Below are 21,898 nucleotides of genomic sequence, written 5' to 3'. Positions count from 1 at the left end.
AGTAAATCCCCAGAAGCAAGAAGGTGATGAAGACATGAGAGGAAAGGGAAAGGCAGTGAAACTGGCATTTCATGAGATTGCCCTGACAGCTGAGACATGAATAAAACATCCTAAAATTTTTGTGCCTTTAACCTTAAGCAACTCTCACACAAGAAGTTTATGGCAGCTCAGGAACTTAAAACCCTGGCCTTGGAGGCAGGGGGCAGCGCAGTGCCGGTTGCTGTCCAGACACATCCCTGGTTTCAGTGTATATTAATACAAATGCTCCTGTGTCAGCAGAAGTCAGATTTTTGACATGTCCTAAGTGGTGTCTGGCACTGGGAGGAAGGAAGGAGAGTGGTACAGGGAAAGATTTTTTGGTGCCTATTTATTTCTAGTTGTCAGTGATACCATTTTCTTCAGAACACAGAGGATGGTCTAGAACTACAGAAAAAGAGGATTATCATCAGGGCAAGGTCAGCTGAGACATTATGAAAAAATGCCATGCAATTTGGAAAGAAATGGCTATTTTTCAGAATGTTTTTTCAAGTCTCAAGCATAAAAGTGAAGGTTGCAACTTCCCAGCTGATATATCTGTAAAACATCTGTCAATGCAGCCTGAAGGTGTGACATCTATTTTGTCAAAAATTATTGGCAGTCCAGGAGTTTAAAGCTAATCCACCTGATGTGGCTGCAGCAAATAAATACTCTGGTAAGCAGTTTGTGGCTCAAGAACAACAGGAATGGCTGTTAATATCTGCAGGGACTCACTTTCTCTGCAAATGTTTTGTTCCACCTAATACTTTCAGATGCACAGTAGGTTTGATGAGACACGATTTCATAAGGGTGAGAGAGATCACGTGCATCCTAGTTGTGTGTTACTCTGTCAAGAGATTAATTATAAAAATGAAAGGCTTTATTTAGTAAATGAAGGAAGGCATTTTGTGATTTATTTTTTTTAATACTCTTTAGCTGAAGATGTTACCTAAAAAAGGCCACAACATAATGACAGAGAGAAGATCCATAGATGTGCACTGAAAAGTCACATAGATGTGACTGAAAAGTCAAGGATCAGTACCTAAGAAGCTGTGACTACATATAAACCAGAAGCCAAGGCACACGACACACTGAGGCAGTAAGGCAGGGTGCACACAGGGAAAAAAATAAAATCTTTTCTGCAAAAATTCATATTGTTTGCACAGCTACTTTATTTTCTCTGCTGAAGCACTCTGACTTAGCTGCACGGCAGGTGCCTGATGCAATGTGGGACACTGGCTGGCGGAGTTAATTCTTAATTAGTTCTGCTGCCTGAATTTGCTGAAAACCAAACCTCTGGAGCAAAGCTGTTCACTGATGACAGCACTTTTTTCTGGTGCTGTTCATCTGAAGTGCATAAAAAGGATAAAATCTTACTTTTCAGGTGCAGGGCTTAATTCCACACTAGATACACTGCTTTGGCTGAGCTGTTTTCACTTTTTACAGTCCAGACACCACCATCTTTAAGATTCTCTCATCCATCCCTCAGCTCTCTCAGTAGAGCTGATTTTACATGTTCCTGACAGCCTTCAACTAACTCACAGGAGTTGTGCTATTCATAACACTGCAGCCCATGGAATGAATTATTTAGCTGATAACCTTATGCTCAGTCTGGAAAATCCTTCCACTGACAAGCTAAACCCCCAGATGTGGTGTGAGCTCTTAGATTCCAAGCCAAAACATCAAACAAGAAAACATTCCGTCCCCCTGTTTTGTTTGGGTTTTTTTAAACATATATTTAAAAAGGTAATTTATGAAGAAAACTGCAACAGCCTGAAAGATTTAAATACTTGTGAGGTCTATTCCTACCACTTCTTCGCAACTGGGAAATCAGCAATCAGTTAGCAAACAGCTTGTGGTTTTTTAGCAAGTTTTTTCATCTGATTATAATACAAATGAACAAGATGTGAATAATGAAAACAGAATGAAAAGCTGTTATTAGTATTTTTAACCCAAGCGTGTGGTTACCTTTGAGAGATGAAAAAAAGGGAGAATATTTGTTCTTTTAATGTAAAATCTTTCCTTGTCCCCACTATTTCAGTGTCGTACAGGGAGAGCCACAGATCCTGCATCAGGTATTTCTATACAGTGCTTAAAAATTTGTTCTGTTCCCTCTTATTTACACTATTCTACCACTTCTGCAGTTGATATTGTCAACCTACCAAACCTCAGAAGATTCAGAAAAAAGTAATTAGGGAACCTGCAATAATTAGTTCTCTCCTATTTGAGGACAAGTGTCATCAACTATAACCAAAGCCTTTTCTCCTATGCTGGAGTACACCAAGAAAAGCTCAAATGGTATCTGTGATAGTTGAAAACTGGGGCATTGCTGAGCAGAGGTTAGATACAGGTCAAGTTTGCTCTCCTGCAAATAGTTGCATCTGGGCCCATCAGATCCTGTGATGGGGAGACAGGACAGCTACTGGGTTTCTATTCTGTATCCCTACTCTGTCAAAACATAATTATATTCTGGTACTTGAGTATTCAGAAATTCAGAGGGGTTTTAGCTGTTATTCATGATTGCTAAATATATTTTTATATTATGAATGTAATACATAGGCATTTATCAAATATAATTGCAAATTCATGTTTAAAAAAAATTGTTAAACCTCCTCTTGAAGCAGAGAGGAAAAATATCCATCTGCTGTTTAAAATCTAAACTCCAAAGAGAACATTTGCTTTGGAGCAGCTGAAAAATAATTAGAAGAGAAAAACCAGAATTGACTAAAAGGAAATATACGGAATTAAGCCCAAGGCATTGTAATGAAATAAAAAAATAGATTAAATAAAAGGTATTTCTCTGAATTAAATAAAGGAACTAGAAATACCATTAATAATAATACTAAAGGTCATTTTTTGAGCTTGATTCAGTGAGCACATTCATTTTTGCCCGCAATTTCCATTTCTAAATAAGAAAGCATAGATCCTGCACATATGTTCTAATATCTGCTCATCTCTTCATTTACCCGTCACATATACCTGCAATGGTTTGGTCAAATGAGATTACATATGCCTTTTTTTTTTTAGATAAGCAGCACTGTAAATTAGCTACCATAAAACAATGCAGCTGCATCACTTTGCACAAATAAATTATAAGGAACAATAGGCAACGCTGGATGATAAATAGAAGCATTTAGCAGGGAGTTTAAGTGCACTTTTGCCATGGTAAAGGCTCATTTTACTAGAAAATATTGAGGCTGGATGGGATACTGTCATAATGCAATTATTTACTTAAAATAAATAATCTTTTAAATAATGTTTAAAGAGTGGGCAGACCAATAACTCTTATGATTGATAATACGAATATACAACTTTACCAGAAGACAGTTCATTTTACAAAAAAAGTGATCCATGAATTAAAAATAAAGATGGGGTGGGACTATTCATGTATGACTAAACATAAGTTACATATTTACCTGATAAAGAATGCTGTAATTACCAATGAGGCTTATTAAACAACACCATTAACTAATAAGACGCAATGATGAAAATGGATCTTAGTCCTTCAGAATTTGGATCATGCTAAGTCGTTTTTGGAGATGCAAAGAATTTCCTTTTCTCAGATATATCCATAATGTGAACAATATTCTTGTATTTTCCTGCCACCGCTCAAGATATGCATTTTATCAGGGCCAGAAAAATTGTCACATTTTCAGATCAACAGCATGTCCTTTTTATCCTGTGGTCTTCAAGGCCTGAGCGGCTCCTTTTCAAAATGTCTTGGATGAATTTTCCATTCAAGTTTGACTACTCCATGATAAATAGTACTCTTTCATTAGTTTGTCACCTAAAAATAATGGGCCACAACAACTCATATAATATTTTCATATCACAGTGTGTATTACAATGACTAGAGCACATGTTTCTATAGCCCCCAAGAAACCTCAGTGAGGGCTTTAAGACCAGTGCACTCTGTGCTTGCAGATACAAAGAAACATGACAACATCTGGACCTAAAGAACTGTACATCATATCTCTCAGTGCTTTCAGTGGAGACAAGAGCAAGCAGCATGCAGACATGTTACATGGGTTGAAAAATGGGTTTGTGTCAATGTGTATTGTGCTTTTACACTTAATAGTGAACGCTGAGCAGCTTGACATGCAGAGGAAGGGAACAGATATTACAATACAGTCAGAATGGTGCAGACCACTATCAAACACCCCTCTGAATACCAGTTATCATCTGTTCCCTGTTACTCTTTGCTCATCTGCCACTTCATTTTCCAAGTGGGAATTTCTTCCCACCCTTTGAGATCTGACCAACTTCCACATTCTCCTTCAGCTGCCTTTTAAAGAAAGAAAGGAGCTACAAATGCATTCTGAAAAAAAAAAAATTGTTTTTTCTGTTGTAAGAAAAACACAACTTCTGTTCCATAGGTGTTTTACTCTTGTAAACACTTATGCTTTGAAACACACATGCAGTTGCCTTCTATGATCTTAAGATTTACGTGACAAATTTCTGGAAACTCCAGTTTCTTAGCTCCATGCCAACATTTCTATGGGGAAAAAAATTGGTTAGGCACTAGTACGAGTTAGGCACTCTTTGGAGTCCCAGAGAGATCAAATCATAAAGGCATAATTGTGGCTGGCAAAACCATCACTCAGAAGAGTACCTAGCATAACAAGTGACTTGGTTTTCCTGACACCCACCTTGAGCATCCTTACACCACCCCTGGTCCACTTCTGATAAGGAAAGCTCCAATGGTTTCAGCTATAGAGATATGAAAGATGAACAGAGGCAAAAACACCAGCACAAACCCACTATGTTGGCAGCACTTTATAAACCTCTGGATTAAAACAGGAATTCAGCTTTCCACTGGAGTCCTAAAAATTAGGGATACAAATGAATCACATGTAATCTCATATGTGAAATGCCAATGAAGATAAAAAATGCTGTAACTATCTGGCAAAAGGCATGTTCCTACCAGACTTTGCAGCCAAGAGGGAAAGCATTCTGGGGTCAAAAGGAAAGCAAGTGAGGAGCCTGACTTTATAATTCAATCCTTGTGGTACTTGGCTGGAAGTAGGAAGTCTGACTATTTTGACTGCAGAATTAGACCTCTTTGTCCTGATACTTAAGCAGCTCTGAACATGTCCTGCTGGACACAGGCAAGTCTGCATCAGAGGGGACATTGTTTCAACTACAAATACAAAGGCCAGGCTAGAGATAGCAGGCTAGGGAGAAAATAGAAACAGGATTTTTAAGAATTGGCTGGAAATTGTTTTGAGATTACAACAATTATCATTATAATACATTCTTATTCATTGGAACAATCAAAGGAGAAATAATATGGGAATTTTCCACCATTGTCAGTACAAAGTAGAAAGAAACTCTCAAGTGTATGAGCTGTTAAATAAACAGCCTCTTGAAAAGCCAGGAGATAAAAGGAAAATGTTCAAGTCAGCTGGGAGCCAAGCTGGACCTTTGAGGAGGTTAAGGAGAGCAAGTTGTAGTCCACAGCAACTGCATGCAAACCCCTCACTGGGCAAAGATGTTACAGCTCTACTGCACAGCCCAGACCGCACAATGAATTTACAGCTCTCACATACTATATCTGGAAACCAGATGGCTCAAACTTCCACAGAAAGGAAACCTCCAAATTTCCAGTAGCTTTTTGAGCACAAATATCACCTTTGCAAGCGTGTCTAGCAATTGATGGTGCTGTAGGAAAGGCTCATAAATCAATCTGAAAGGTCTAGTAAGAATAATGCCTCTTCTGACAATGAAAATAAACCACATAACAGTAAGACACGTTTTTGCCTCTATAAAACACCCTGAAACAATGTTCTTAGTTGCACCTTTTTCACAGAGGGACCACTAAGATTTAAGGCAATTAATGCTCAGGCTGCCCCAGATTCTCCAGAGCACTGTGTTGTATTGCAAATGGTACATAACGACTTCTGTTATGATGCTTGGATTTTACATGAGGAAAACATGGCAACCTGAGTGCATTAGCTGAAATATTCTTAAGTCATTTTTTGTCTTCCTTAGCAAACCAAAAAGGAAAACAGCAGTCAAAGGTATGCTGTTGCTTAGTGATTTTAGCTGCACGTTATGCACACTTTCAGGAGAAAAGGCAGTCAGAGCAAGGCCTCGTATCTTTCGCATATAAACTGCTGAAAAGGTAACATCCTCAAGGAGGATGTGGGTTCAAACAGATCTTCGGCTTGAAGAAATTATTTTTACCTATTCCATACTAAACCAGTGGAAGTTCAGATTGGTTATTGCCTTAGGGAAAGATCATAACTATCCAAGGTCATTGTGCACTAGGGCACTTTTCATCTATTCCCATGGAAAGTATATATTTCTCTCTAAATATGCAAATTGTGGTGGATCTGGTTTTGAATCATCTATCTGATACTTCTGTCCTCCTTGATTTCCACCACAGGACCTTGAGACCCAAAACTGAGCACTGCTGTATTTAACTGCATTTCTCGTGGATCTCGCCCCTATCAAATTCCCCAGGGTACCTTTTTATTCATTAGCTTCACACTCACAAAGTAACACCAAAACAGAAGTGTACATATAGCAGTACCGGGTCCCTCCCCCTGCTTCCCTATTTCAGAGCTAGTGTCCTGGGGCTGGTACCCAGGAGGATTTGGCTTTGGCTAGCTCAAAATCCCCACTGAGCTCTTGCCTGTGAGATTTTGGCCTAATCACTGCCTTTCTCTGAGCCTCAGATTTGACATCTACAAAGCCAGGACAATCATAAGGACTCCCATGGTGAAAGCTCTTCAGATCTGCTTCAGAAAAATACTATGTGAGAGTCATATCTTATTTACTATTGTTGTTGCCATTTATTATTTTTATTCCTATGCAGCCCCATCATCTCAATGAACTCCTTACACATAGGTAAGTGTGATCATAGAGCACAAATGACCCGGGATGCCTGCTAAATTTACTGTGCCTGATAATACCAATGACTCTTTCCCTTCTGTAGCGTCATATATTCAATCGTGATTCGAACCATCTGGATGAAGAGCAAAGCTCAGGCTGTCATCCTGTCCAGCTGTCCTGGTGAGTCTCAGCATGCACGTGACTCCAGCCTCATGGTTCAATTCCGGCTGGTTCTCACAAATCTGGGAATGCCTGGATGTGCAGTGTTGCGTTGGGCCCCCATCACAGCAGTGGAAATGGGGTTTCTGTAAATGTTCATTCATAACTCTTTTCTACATTGTTTACCTTCTTTCTTTGACACTAAGCCCTCTTTAGAGAAACAATAGGAAAAATCTGTGAGAAAATTATTAAAAAGTGAAAACTACTTATTCTAGAACTTAGAATTCCTATTCCTAGAACTTTGTCCATTTTCAGAATAAATATTTTCTAGCATATACCTAGGTAACGCTTTTTCTGTGTTTTCGCATTTCCTTGGCAAATCTGGATTTTGCTCAAGATCAGAAATTCTTGGCCACAGAAGGCTATAAAATGCGTGAGCATTCCATCTGAAGACTATAAATGCCAAAATGCTTCAGAAAGATCTACTCTGATTACATTTACCTTTTTGATTTTGGGTGGCTCAGGTTTTAAGGGTTCAACTTGAGCAGACTTGAAAGCGCCCAAATTTCAGGAACTACTGAGCTCCTGACTGACACCAGGGAAGGATGGGGTTATGTATTCCTGTTCTGCCTGCCAAGGTACACACTGACACATCCACACACCAGCCCTATTCTCTTACTAGCTGAACTCTTCTTTTCCCAGGTGGCACAACCTCTGCTGGCTGCACCAGTCGTGGGTTCATATCAAGGGCAAAAGTGAAAGCGATCAAGTACAGCATTGTAATTATCCTTGGTAAGTGAAAAGCCCCTCAGCTGATAGCTAGGGAGGATGCTGACATGAAGAAGCTGCTTCTCCCTAGCAACCTCCATCATCAGCAGACAAAGTGCAGTAGATGGCTCAGAGAAGGAACTTAGATCCCTGACTTGCCTTCTGACCCTGTCCTTCCTCTCTCCTCTGGCTGATACACTCCTATTTTAGGCATCTGACATAAGCCTCAAATGAAATTATATGCACAGCCCCTCATGTGCATTAAGAAAGTAAAGAAGAGACAATGTCTAAAAGGAAAAAGGAATGGGTCATCTCCTTCCCATCCAGACTGCTGAAAGATTTGGCAACTGAGTTGTCTTTTAGGCTTAGAGACTATGTATGGTATGTGAGCTGCTGGGCTGGTGCAAGGCAGAGGAAGGAGAGGCAAGATGTGGAGCAATTGCATTTGATGTTACAGGTGTGTTGCCTGCCGAGATGGAAAGAATGAACTCTCCTTTCCTGACTGAGCAACAGATGACTCAGTGCAGGCGTTCTCTGTCTCCCAGGGAAATTACATTATTCTGATGCAATTAGGAGGCTGATATTCTATCTCAATAAATAAAACCAGCGTCACACAAGGCTTGTGATTAACTGCAGAGAAATGCAGGAAAGCGACCAAAGCTGTTTACTCTCGAGGGCTGACAATCATCCCCTGACATTGAAAAAGAGATTGCTTCTCTTTCCAATACTGTGCAAAATTCAGATTGGAGGATACTGTGATAATAGCCACTACTGAGTTGCTTAGCTCACCGTGTAGAGGTAGTGTCTGCAGATGTGAGAGAGGGTGGTGTGATTCATACCTTTCATAAGCCCAAGAACAGCTTCTTTGTGTCTGAACTTTTCTTAGAAAGATTTTGTCAGATGTAACTACTATTGCAAGGCCATCGGGTTTTAAGAGCTCACATGGATGGTCAGTATTTCAGTGTACCTTGGTAATATTAGGCACGCAGCCTCTCTTGATGTGCAAACAGGTAACTTAAAGTTCTGCACAGTTAGTGCTATGATCCACATGCTGGGACTGTGTACTGCTATTTTATGGATATCTGTGCATAGACACCTCCTGTTTGGTTACTCTACAATACAGGAGGTGAGTTTACCTCTTCCTGGCACTTTCAAGGAGCACTCAGCTAAATGCCAGAGAAGAAATACTGATTAATGTGACAAGAAACAGGCATGAGGTCACTCTTCTGTCTCATCTGGGTCAGGAAGAGATCGTGTCTGATTTTACAGATCGTTTGCAACCCAGGTACTTATAGGTTGCTGAGTGAACTGCCTGTCCCAGCATTTCTATGGAAATCCTGAATCATAAGCCTTTGTGAGAAGAGATGACACAAAAATTTGTGAAGGACAGATTCATTCCCTATGTTTGCAAATAAAGGTAGATCTGTGACCTTTTTTTTCCCTACCACCTCTGAAAAAAACCAGAGGCTATGAGCAATGCAGTCTTCCCTTCCTCAAATTCGTCTCTCAAATGGCAGTACAGGAAATTAGAGAATCTTCCTGCACATTCCATGTACACAGCACCTCCAGCCAGCATACCAAATGACATGTTGGTTTGCTGTAATGTGGTGTGAAAGAGTGTCATTCCTTGCTCCTGGGTGTCTGAGAGCCTTCTTTTAATAGGTGGCTATGACAGGCAGTGCTGTCACAGAGCAGCGCTTCGGTTGCGTGTACATTTAGATTGGCTGCTCACTCAGGGGACCATTAAAAGAGCACTTCACTATAACTGATGATGCTTTAACTGGCTACCTATTTACCCTTTATGTGTTGTGTAGTGTTCTGAAGTGTCTAAATATGTCTAAAGGGAGCATTCTAAACACTTAGAGGAGTACACATAATATATTTTATAGGCATTAAAATAAAAATAAAGACAAATAAAAGCACAATCTAATAACTATTCTCTTAAATAAGATCCTGAATAGCGAGAGGGTTTTTTGCATAAACAAATATTTATGTGTTATGACAGTCTCTCCATGAGTGTGTAATTGCCTCCCTAAATTGCTCAACTATCCAACGTCAAGCTCTTCCTCTCTCTCTCTTCTGCAGCATTTGTTCTCTGTTGGAGCCCTTACTTTCTTTTTGATATCCTGGACAACTTCAACATACTCCCCGAGACTAAAGAGCGCTTCTTCGCATCCGTGATCATTCAGAACCTGCCAGCCTTGAACAGTGCCATCAACCCCCTCATCTACTGCTTCTTCAGCAACCGCCTCTGCCCCCCTTTCGAGTATTGCTCCTTTACTGTCACTCTGATTACCCCCTAAGAAGGGAGGGAATGCAAGCACAGTCCGTAAACTGACTAACTGTTTTTGTCCATTTTAATTCTGATCATTCCTTATTTTTTACAGGGAAAGAAGAACTCAAAGGCTGGGAGGGACTTTCCGGGAAAGGAGCGATGGAGGGCAGGAATTGCAGGTCCTGTCCAAACCAGAATACATCTAGCACAGCTGATGCTCCACAAAGCCACACTGGAACCTGTAACGAAGACAACAGAGGTCCCCACAAGCCCTGTCGTCGTGAAGCAGATGGACACTGACTGGCAAGAGCCTGCAACTTGCTGCTCTTGTGCATCTTACAGCACATATATTTTGGATCGGCACTGCAGCTTCAGCAATCTCACACTGCCAGTGCCAGACTCAGAGCAAGGTTTTTGTCTGCCTCTGTTTTGAGGCTTCATCTTGGCCCTCTGTTTAAAGCAAGCTGTAATCTATGCATGCTCCAAACAGCAAAAAAAGAAAAAAAAAAAAAAGTAAAAGGTGTCTAGTCAGAGTCTTCTCTATTTTCCAGGAGTCACTAAAAGCCATCTACTGTACCATCTGGCTCATATAACTGATAGAGTGTTTACAAGTAATTACAGAGCAAGGACCCAAGTTAAAATGAAAGCACAGGCACTTTTCCAATGAGAACACACCCCTGCCACTCAATTATATATTATATCTGTTTTCATACAGAACCACTTACAAAGTCATAGCCAGACAAGAGGGGAATGAAGATTTGGGTCACTGCCTGTCACATCTCCTGGCCTAGCTTCTCAGCTCATGCCAGCCACACCATCCCTGTAGCTCTTCTTCCCCATCCAGTGCGATATTTCCCTGCTGTGCTACCTTGGCACATGAGTAGCACCCCAGGATCCCAGAAGGGCTCCACATGACACATCCAGATAATCATTTATTTCTGGGCTACTAAGAAAGTGTTTGCCAGCCCCTCCCAGACCCCATGGTTCATCCCATGCACAGATCCTTACGTGCTTCTGTGACAAAGGCCCTGAACAGTCTTTCCAGGGCCCTATGGGGAGTTGCCATACAGGGCACTTTGTCATTGCAGATTAATCTCGCCACCCACACAGCAGCATTTCCCTACCCCCTACCCTATGTAAATCATCCCTGCCACTTAAATCATGCAAGGAACCATACACATCTTTGCACAAATTCAGAGCTGGAAAAAGACCCAAGTGAAACCATAAAACTCAAATTACATTTAGAAAAAATTAGCTGTTGATGGTCCAGTCTTGTAATCTCATTGTGAGGATCACAGAACACCATCCCTCAGGCAAAGCTTTGCTGCACAGCACCCAAGCAGTTGGGCATCCCCTTCCCCCAGCCCTCAGGGCATCCTCCCACCACACTGTTCTCAAGTTTAAGGAGAAATTTCTCATGCAGGTTAAGTGGGTGGGGGAATGATATTAACTCCAATGCTCATTTTGCCACAAGGCAGCTTGAAGTGTTTGTGTGATAATACACTCTAACCAGCGGTATGGCGAGTGTATTTGTTTCCACTCAGTAAAAAAATTATTCTTACTTAAGTGGAGTCAGTTTTAAAACCTTTTTTTATTATTATGATCCTTTGCAATTAGTTTGTTCCCTGCAAAACAAGAATTGAATAAAATTTATTTATAATTACCTATATTACTAAAATACTTTTTCCTAAGTAGGAGATACATAAAATTGTGGGGCTTTATGTTCTCAGTAAAATAAATAAGGTATCTCTCTTTATTACCATGAAGTTCTGTTACTTAGACTCTATGTCTAAATTTTAATAACTGCTTAATTGAAACTATGAATCTATACCAGCCTTTACAGCATCCACCTTGGATAGACTGTATATAAGAACTAGACAAAATTTTTTTCCCAAGGGCATGTAGTAACTTTCCCAAAAGTGGACTGCTTGGTTTAAGCTTCATAGTGATATAAATTGTGGGATTTAACTTTTTCATCTGATACATATACACTGGTTATCTACTTTCAAACTATTAATGGAGTTTGTAGATTTAATACCTGGAAATCAGATAACATTTCTGAGCAGTACTTTGATTTGCAAATTTAATGTGACTCAGTCCCACTAAAATTTACACATAATTCAGTGTGGTCATCACAGGAATTATCCCATTTAAATTAAGCATATGCATGAATTAATGTAGAACTCTAGACTTAAGTGAAGTCATTATTCATTTACTTTCAAAGAAACAGCCTTTTGTTTCATTCATTATTGTATTATGTACCATTTACATGTTGTTAATATCCTTTCTCCTCTGGACATGACTGTGATGCCTTTCCTCATATGAGACTCTTTCAGTTTAAAAGACCTCACACCGCTTTTGTCTGCATCCCTTCCAAGTGCTTAAATACAGAAATAAATAATTCGTCTTATTTTCTATCCTGCTTTCTTACTGTGCAGGAGATGGCATTCTACTACCTTTTTATACTCTCCACATCTTCTGTCGTAAAGCAACAGAAGAAGCTGATTTTTTCCATTAGTCTGGAAAACACTTGCACAGCTCTCCTTTGTCTCTGGGGAGAGAGATTTAGGGAATTTCACCTGACTCCAGTAGGTTTCTTGTTCTTATTCCATGTCTGCAACTCGCTCTACATCTGTTGACTGTTTAGTTGCTTAATGGTGTCAGAGTTGTTACAAAAGACCTCAAACCTATGAGGAGAGGCAGCAAAAGTCAGTGTCAAGGTCTGATTATCCCGAGAGGGAGTCTGAACACAACAAGAAGAGGGCACCCAGCTGTTTCGTCCATGACAACCCAGGAGGAGCTCTGGTTTTCAACAGCTTTAACACTTCAAGATGCATCTGTGAAATCCTTCTGACATTTCCACAGCGACCAGAATTATTTATATGCATGACTGTTAAGACATAAAATCCCATATGATAATAAAGTCCTATATGATTATAGATTCTCAGAAAGGATGAAAAATCAGATACTCATGTCTTAGAGAGGTCACATCAAACAGCATAGGACTAGGATACTTTTCAAGCTAACACTAATTCAGGAGAATAGAAAATGTGTGCTTCTGTGTCAATGTCCAATAAAATATAAATAAGAAAGCAATTTAACTTGCTTTTGGATATGTTTGATGCAATTTAATGTTCAATTCTCTAAGTCCAGATTTCAATCTGTTGTTAAGAGTGTAAAGTGATATTTTGTCTTTTAACTTGGTTTTGCCTTTGAAATTTGTCTCCTTTTTTTAATTTTATTTTGAAAAAAAATAATGAAAGGTAGCAAAATTCAACATTCCACAGTGCGACCATCGAAGAACAGTAAGTCAAAATCTACTCAGAAACATGTTGCATCCTCCTGCACACTGCTGACCCAGGGTTTAGAGGTGCAGATCAGTCAAAAAAACCCAACCAAACAAAAAAACTACTTTGTTGTTTGCAGGTTTGGGGCTCTTTTTGAAAGATATCTTTCATGGAAAAGTAATTACACCTTTTGAGATGATATAGGATGATTTGAGTTCCACAGAATGAACGAAGATCCATACTCTACAGGTTACCTAGACATTTAAATATGAATTGTTCTATTGGAAATCAGGCACATGCAGGTCATTATGGAAGCGGGCTTACAGAATATGATTCTTCTAGAGTATAAGCTATTGCGAGCACTAGACCCTTACTAATAGCAGTCTCTAAGGACACAGAAGCAGAATAAAAGCAAATCTGGCACTTATTTTAGTCCAAACCCTGACATTTGAATACCAGAAATCTTTATGTCTATTCAGATTTCATATTTTCTTGGCACTGCAAGATGCAGGAAATTGGGAAAATCCTATCTCAGAACACAGTCCTCTGTGAAAAACACAGGAAAAATAACTCAACTAAAAACCCACAACATTTTCTAAGTGACTTTGGCAAACAATTTATCAAGATATGAGCATTTCGGGGTAACTCTGAGCTAACTGAGAAGAGTCTCTTGGAACTCTCTACAAAGGAATACACTTGCTGATAAGATGCCTCAAGTTCTGCATCCCTTCAGAAAGTCTTAATTCACCATTTGTGCAGATATGTTTCAGACAAGAACCCAGAAGGCCTCACGCTACCTGCCACTTCACCTTACCCCTCACAGGGACTGAGGGGCATGTACTGTTAAGAAATACTTGATAGAAACAGAACAACCACAAAGGAAAGAAACTGCAGAAAGCACTACATATATATGCACACACACACACACGCACATATATATACACATGCTGTGGGCACAATTGCCTTTTGTCAGGAGACATTCCACAGACAAAAATAAACTAGTGTAGAAGCTATCTGTCTCTGCCTTCCAACACAGAGCCTGGTGCTTACAGGAGCTGAGACTTTAGTTTATTCATCAACCTTGAGAAACATGATTAATTTGTGGAGTAAATGCGATTTTTAGTGAAAGGTAAAATATGTTTCATTTCCTTTAGCAAACTGTAATTTATTTTACACAGTGTTTAATTTAGATAAGCCTTATAGCCGACTGGTTCATTAGATAATCTTCTGTCACGTTTGAGGGCATCTTATTCTGAATATGCATAAAATATGGGGGTAGAGGGTTAGGCACACAAACACATGCATGGATTTACAAATAGACATCGCTAATTCCTCAGGCTGAGTTGGTTATGGTGGTATATAATTAGAAGCTTAATTTTTAGTTTAGACTCAAGCAAGGGAAATGAAAGTGGGCTAAAATTCAGCAACTTTAATAAGCTCAATAAAAATGAACAGAGTCTGAGGCATCACATAGAAAGAACTGGATGAACTTCAGGACCCAAATAGCAGAAATGTGAAGAAAGGTATCACACTGTGTGCTAATAATCAGTTGCATCAATTATGAGAAATTCTGTTATGAATTGGGAGCTAATCAGCTGGAAATATCTGAAGAGAAGAAAGCCTTAAGCACGTTCATCAGCTGTTCACTGACACTACCATAGCCAGTGGGGTCAGGTGGACTAATATGATCCCAACACGTATCTGGTGAAGTATTTTTCAGAAGAGCTGAGGCTGTGCTAGTGTCACTGTTGCTCTCTGTTGAGACCACTCTGTGTAAAATAAGAGAAAGAGGAAACATGGAAAAGAACAATCTGAGATTTTGGCTTGTTGGAGTTGGTAATATGGAAAGCTGAAAAGGGGTATTTCTGCTGCCTGTTAAGTCAAAAATATCAGTGGGAAAAGGATGAAAAGGAAAAAAAATAGTTAAAATACATGATAAATCCACAAAAAACCCTGCCCCTGGAATAATCTCACCATGAATAAATTGGAATAAATTCAGCTGACACGATGATCAGCCTGCCCAAATCTTATTGCATGGGTTGGGAACAAGCTTTTTGGTTATAAGAGAACCCTTCCAGTTTGTGCTATGGCAAGGTAAGGCAAGACTTTCTGTGCAAGTTTTTCAGGAGGACCAGGAGCTGATTCCTCTCATTTTGGATCCTGGTAATGGCCATGCCTTTGCAACAGTGGAGCAAGGAGATCTAATATGAAAAGTATCAGAGGGGAATTTTATTTGGAGAGATAATATCTTCCTAAGGCATGCAGAGAGAGCTGGAAAAGCCAATGAACTTTCAGGCATGAACACTGCTGCCCTGCCAACTCACATTCAGGTTTCAAGGAAGTACAAGGTAGCAGCCGGCCTTTCTGCTTGTGTTCAGACTTTCAGGTTGAGATCAATACTGATGATAGCAGAGTTATACAAGCATTACTCTTTGAAGTACAATACTCTCTCCTCTTTGCCCAAGACACTCACGTGACAACCTTGTGTCAGAGCACCAGCCTCCAGCTACACTGGTGGTTTGCAGACAACCTGGGTCCACTCAATGGTATCTGAGTTCCCACTCTACTGCCTTCACAAGTGTGCGTGGTTTTACAAAGAGGTGACTAAAAGCCTGTAATTGGGGATATATTTATGCATGGAGTGATTGCAAAACTGCACCTTCTGGGCAGAGAAGACTAATGCCTAAAGGGAGAAGTTCTTGTAGCTGTAAATTGATAAAGTGTCCTAGACTTAAAGGATTTGGGTCCCTTAAATGCATTATGCAGGAAATTAAAGAGAAGTCAGACTCCCTTGATCATGCTAAAAGGTACTTTATGTAGCTACCAGGGAGTGAAAAGAGACTGTGAAGTGATCAAGTAGCAAAATATCACCAAGTCCCATTTGGACCCTATGGCTTAATCTTCTCATTTGGGAGGGAAGGATTACTCAAGAGAGTTTTTTAAAGCATAGACATGGGAATTACTGATTTGTATATATGTAATGTGGGTGGAAGAAGCATGCTCTGTTTTAATATGGCACCAAAATAACAATTTAAAGGTAACTCAGCATTGTGTTTATAAAATGGATGTAGGATAACTCATAGAGGAAAGTCAAATGTCATTAAACACATAGCAATTCCCTGAACATCCCCCAAAGAATGAACTGTTGATGTGGGACAGGGTATAGGGTCATCTGGAAATTGTTATTGTCAATCAAACTCCTGCAGAAAATCATTATAATTTTTGAGAAAACTTTGATTTTGAAGTTTTTTGCATGCAGAGAAAATCTCCTGGATCAAACAGAAGAGAGAGGCACCTCAGCATCACCATGGCCATGGTTGTGGCCACAGGGTTAAGGAATGTGCTTAAGCAAGTCTTGATTTAGCTTCCCACATTGAAACCCCCCAGATCTAGAAGTAAGGAGATACTCCCTGGCTACTACTCCCACATGGTGTCCATTATCCACCCAGTGGTGTTGAACCCCTCAGGCTCATGTCATGAGTCCCCATTCAAAACAATGTAACATCATAATAATAATAATACACGGGGGTGGGGGAAGAGAAAGAAAACCAAGAAAAACAAGTGATGCACAATACAGTTGCTCATCACCTGCTGACCAGTGTCAAACCCCATCCCTGAACCACACAACCAGTAATCCCTTCCAGGTAAGTCCCCCAGTTTGTATACTGGACATGGTGTTCTATGGTATGGAATATCCCTTTGGCAAGTTCAGGTCAGCTGCCCTGGCCATGCTCCCTCCCAGTTTCTCATGCACTTCCTCACTGGCAGAGCATGAGACACTGAAAAGTCCTTGACTTAGGGTTAGCACTGCTCAGCAACAACTAAACCATCAGTGTGTTATCAACATTATTCTCATTCTGAATGCAAAATACAGCACTCTATCAGCTACTAAGAGTAATGAACTTTATCCCAGCCAAAACCAGGACAAGCTGCCTTTGCTTTCGCACCCCTCTGCAGCTCCTCCCCTCCTTCTCAGTCTATCTTCCTTCCCACACCAAGATTTTCATGCGGTTTGGGCTTTCTTATTGAGTCTAGAAAAATGTCTGCATTTTTAGGAAAAGAATAAAAAAGAAAGGAATTTTGTGTAAATGAGTCTAGCCTAATTCAAGAGGGGTAACAAGGCTCTGCCTCAGTTTTCTTAAAGAGCTTTACCTGGCAAGGAAGAATCATTGCAACATACCAAGCTACATGACTACAATAAACACTCATTTCAGATCCTAAAGACGTGGGTGAGATACCTAATTAACAACATATGGAGGCACACTGTTGGTATGGCTCATACAGGGACTCAGTAAGATATCAGAAAAGGCCTGTTGGGAACCCAGGATTACATTTTTGAACCTGTTTCATATTTGGAGCCAGATTCTCTGTTTGTGTATCTCAGCAGGTCTTTATCATCTTTCATTGAAGATATGGTGGGTTTTATTAGATCAGGCCTACATCTGTGTATCGAGGAATGTAAGCGTGAGCCATTCTAAACCGTGATCAATCATCAGAAAACAGGCATAATTGTAATTTTATAATTATGAGAATAATTGCAAAAGATTAGTAGTCTACCCAGCTGGAGACTTTGCAAAAGCCTGAAGGTAATTAAGCTGCTATATTTTGAAAGTATCTATATCAATTTAATTTCTTTTCTTAGATAAAGCAGCATGATCGTCAGTTTGCATTGTTGGAGGAGGCCTGTTGGGTGATGAATAAATATTTCTGGTAGATTAACACAGCCCTACCACAAGTCAGGAAGATTCTTTTTGTTGGTTTCAGTAGGAGTTGATCAGGCTCTGTTCAGGGAGAACACAAGACCTGTTTAATGTGTTTACATTTACTATTTTGGGCAGGACTGAACTGATTTAACTGCCACCTCAAAACAAACTGACATTTAAAAAACAGGTTGCAGAGACTTTTTTCCAGGTCGGCCAAGCAAAATGCTAAGAGAAAAATAGTGCACACTGACATAGAATTATCTAACAAAACACCCAAGAAATGGGGTGAGACAAATCACTGAAATGGTGGCGGAGTTTGTTTCCTGTTTCTTAAAAGACTGTCCTGATACCCTGCTGAAATTGAGTGGATTCAAATTACACTGCAGACAGGAGAGACAGGAATATCATGGAATACCAACAGTCTTGAAACAGCATGTATTTGATGACACTGTGAAACAGAAATCTCTCCAAGATCACTGCAGGAACCTCAGATATGTTCTCGACATTTGTATGGGTTTGGCAGTGGTATAACATAATTCCTGGGTCCACAAGTATGCTCGGAGTCCCATCTGTAGGAACTAAAGGAATAATGGAAACCTCTTCCTACTCAAGATCTGAACACCAATTTCACTCCTTTCCACTGCAAACTGGGATTAAGCAGCATAAAACTCATGGAACCTGTTCAAAGGTCCCAGTAGACAAAAAGTCTTAAACTCAAGAAAATTCACTACCCTGCCCTCAGAGTGTGATGAAAAGTCATAGATAGACTTTCAAAAACAGGCCTGGAGTATTTCACAGGTTTGATTCTCTTCATGGAAAATTTGAGGATTCATTGTCATCTTCTCTTTGCACCTTGGGGAAATCCTGGTTTCTGTGAGGTAAATTGTAATGTGCTCTGGTGTCTGCAGGCTGAACCTTAGTCTGCAGAAAGGATCAAACTGGAAAAAGCCCAGGGAATATTTACTCATGGTCCAACAAGCCATGTCCAAGCCCATTATTTGAGTAGCCCTCTGTATGGCACACCTGTGCACGTGTGAGGTTACAGGAAAAGAGTCAGAGGCCACAGTACCCTGCCTGACTATTCTACTTCATATTCAGAGCCAGTCTGAATACCTCTGCATGCTGCTGCACCCAGCTGCATCCTTAGACACTGCCTCTGCGCATATACCACCCTTATGTCTAGGAGACAATCACACCAAGTCTGACATCTGCCTTTTCAGTAAATTAAAGGCTTTTGGATAAAAGACTCAGCATGACTGATTGCTTTGCTGTTTGTTCAAGAGACACAAGGAAAAGGTGAACTTCGGAATAAAAGTGTTTCCCTGCCAAGACATTCTCTTTTAAGATTAGTAACATAGCAATTTGGTTTTAATATGTCTATGGTGTCATAAAAGCCACCCACCACTTCATTTCTGCTTCACAAACCTAATATGGCTCAGATAATTAACTCAAAGACAAATGATTATCAAGATACAGGACATTCACCAGTGGAGTCATTAAACCCTTTAAACACAAAACCATTACTCTATTGACTGACAATCTTTATATGATTAGCTGAATTCATTTCATGATCTTTTCAGCCACCAGAACAAAACACAACTGCAGTTTCCCAGTTTTTGTCTTCTGAATTGCTACATTAGCTGCCTCTGAAGTTTGAATCACAAGGATTTGTGAAGCTTCAGCTGTTATCTGTTAAAGTGATTTACAGTTCATACTATTTCAGGTGGCATACCTGCAAGCAGAGACAGAAGTGGCACTTCTGCTCTAAAGCTGCTTTTCAGTTCTTTAAAGCATTGCTGAAAAGGAGAGGAGGTGGGGGGTGGAAGACTCTTCTAGTAGAGAGTGACTCTCAGGAAAGTTTGTTTACTACAACCCCCAGCTACCATCAGAACAGCAGCGTGGTGTTTTGGTATACTGAACCCCCACATTTAGGGCTTTCTCCTGCCATATGCAGGACCATAAATCCCTGACAGACCATCAGAAATTCTACCACCACCATGTTGCAGCGTGTTGGAATCCAATATGTTATAATAGCCTACTGATGTCAGCGATCCTCTTTCTGTCTAATCCTCCAGATCCACTTGCTATGCAGACAAGGAACAGGAGGAAATGTGGAGATTAGTGGGAGACAGGCAGGTCTGACAGCAGGTGCTTCTGCCAGGGCAGTGCAGGCAAAGAGGGCATTGAGAAATCACCTTCCACTTAAGGTCCTGTCCCCAGGACTCTTGCAATTGCTTTGCTACCAAGCGTTATGCAATCTGAACCCTGTAGGCAGACCGAAAAAGTGTGGAGAAATATTGTATTGATCTGATTCAGTATGCTTATCACTGATTTGGAAATATAAAGGAAATCATTTCTGCTAAGGTATGCAGATGTCAAACAGATAAACATGGATGAGGGCTGAGTGTTCACAAAAGCAGGACAAGGTTTTTCAGTAAATCAGTCCTATACAAAATGTGTAGGAGTACAGTCAAGCACCAAACAATGCATCAAGGGGAAAAAAAAGTCCCCTCTATCTAGAGAAAATGGTGCTGAGGCTGGAAAGCCCAAGCCTAGGAAGGAACTAGAGATGATAATAATAACGATTGTTATCATTACAAAGCATGAGCTCCCAGTGTTATCAGGGCATCAAAGGAGATCAGGGAAAAGAAATAAGGCGTCATTCAATACCCTTCCATACACAATGGGAAGGACAGATGTAGAAATCACATAATTTTCAAAAAGCTTTTACAAAACGCAGATGTTTTTAAGTAGTGGAGGAAATTACCACAAGAAAGAAGTATGGGATTCTTTATCTTTGATGTCTTCTTACCTAAGTTGAGGAGTTTCTCTTTTTTATAAGCACAGTTCAGCAGTCCTTCCTCAGTTTAAAATATTTGAAAAGCAAAGTTATATTCTGCATGGCTTTGCATCATTTTAGCAGTAGTTAGCCATAATGGGTAATGTAAGAACCAAAGGTAAAATGGTTGTCCTATCTCCAACCTGATTTTTGCATCCTTAGTTTTGGATAGAAACAAACTCTAAACATTGATTGTTTATAACGAACCAGAAGGAGTCAAGTGCCCAGGTATCTTCTAGGACTTGTTGAAGTGGGACAGTGAAACCTAATCTCAACAGAGCATGTTAACAGAAGGGGTGAATAAGACTACATCTGGGTAGCAGGAAGAAACTTGCAGGACTGTGAAGGAGATCTCCTGGTCCTATCATCATCAATAGAAATTCTGCCTTTGAATTCAAAAGAAACACACAAATATTGTTTAGCTTACCTGGGAGAAAGTCATAAAAGCAGAATCTGGACAACATTGTGATACTACTTATGAACGGTTGGGACATTTGCCTTATAAGAACAGAAATAAGATATAAAAACCAGAGATAAAGAAAAGACTGGATGCTCCTATCTATTTTGTCCCATGACCAAGGGAGAGCACTGGATTCAATTAGAAAGGCAATTACACTTGTAAGCAATCACTGCAAATACCTTATTATAATTAGCATATCAGTATTTGGAATTCATCATTCCTTGCTAACACTTCATCAGTTTAATTCTTTGTAATTCTTCAATGCTTGACTGAAATGAGCAGCACCTGCAGTTACTGTAGCTCTGGGTGGGTTTCAGATTAAAAATATCGTGATTGTTACCTTTGGAGGTAAAAAAATATCACAGGTGGTATCAGAAAGAAATTCCATTCCATGAAACATATGTCTATGAATGAATGCCCTGTCATATATTGCTTTTGGGTCTGTCTCCTTTTACCTTTGCAGATAAACCCAGCCAAGATCACAGTACTGGTAAAACAGGGACTTGGGGGAGATGGTTTCTAACCCCTTTGAGGATGTTAGTTCGCCCTTTTTCT

General features: G+C 40.0%; 1 protein-coding gene across 2 annotated transcripts in view; it reads left to right on the top strand.

Moving 5' to 3' along the window:
* NPSR1 (neuropeptide S receptor 1) overlaps window positions 1-11,717 on the top strand; it is a 57,626-nt gene extending 45,909 nt beyond the window's left edge. Inside the window, exons 6-9 of one of the 2 annotated variants that reach the window (XM_064670212.1) lie at window positions 6,956-7,032; window positions 7,714-7,803; window positions 9,865-10,045; window positions 10,167-10,358. In XM_064670212.1, coding sequence (XP_064526282.1) covers window positions 6,956-7,032; window positions 7,714-7,803; window positions 9,865-10,045; window positions 10,167-10,260 — 442 coding nt within the window. In that variant the 3' untranslated portion in view covers window positions 10,261-10,358. Of the gene's footprint in view, window positions 1-6,955; window positions 7,033-7,713; window positions 7,804-9,864; window positions 10,046-10,166 lie in introns of both variants that reach the window. The other variant, XM_064670218.1, reaches the window with a different exon arrangement.
* Window positions 11,718-21,898: the final 10,181 nt, after the last annotated feature.

Source organism: Pseudopipra pipra, chromosome 1 (genome assembly GCF_036250125.1).
Source record: "Pseudopipra pipra isolate bDixPip1 chromosome 1, bDixPip1.hap1, whole genome shotgun sequence".
Taxonomy (NCBI): domain Eukaryota; kingdom Metazoa; phylum Chordata; class Aves; order Passeriformes; family Pipridae; genus Pseudopipra; species Pseudopipra pipra.
Note: the sequence above shows the minus strand (reverse complement) of the source record. Positions and strands in the feature narration are given on the sequence as shown.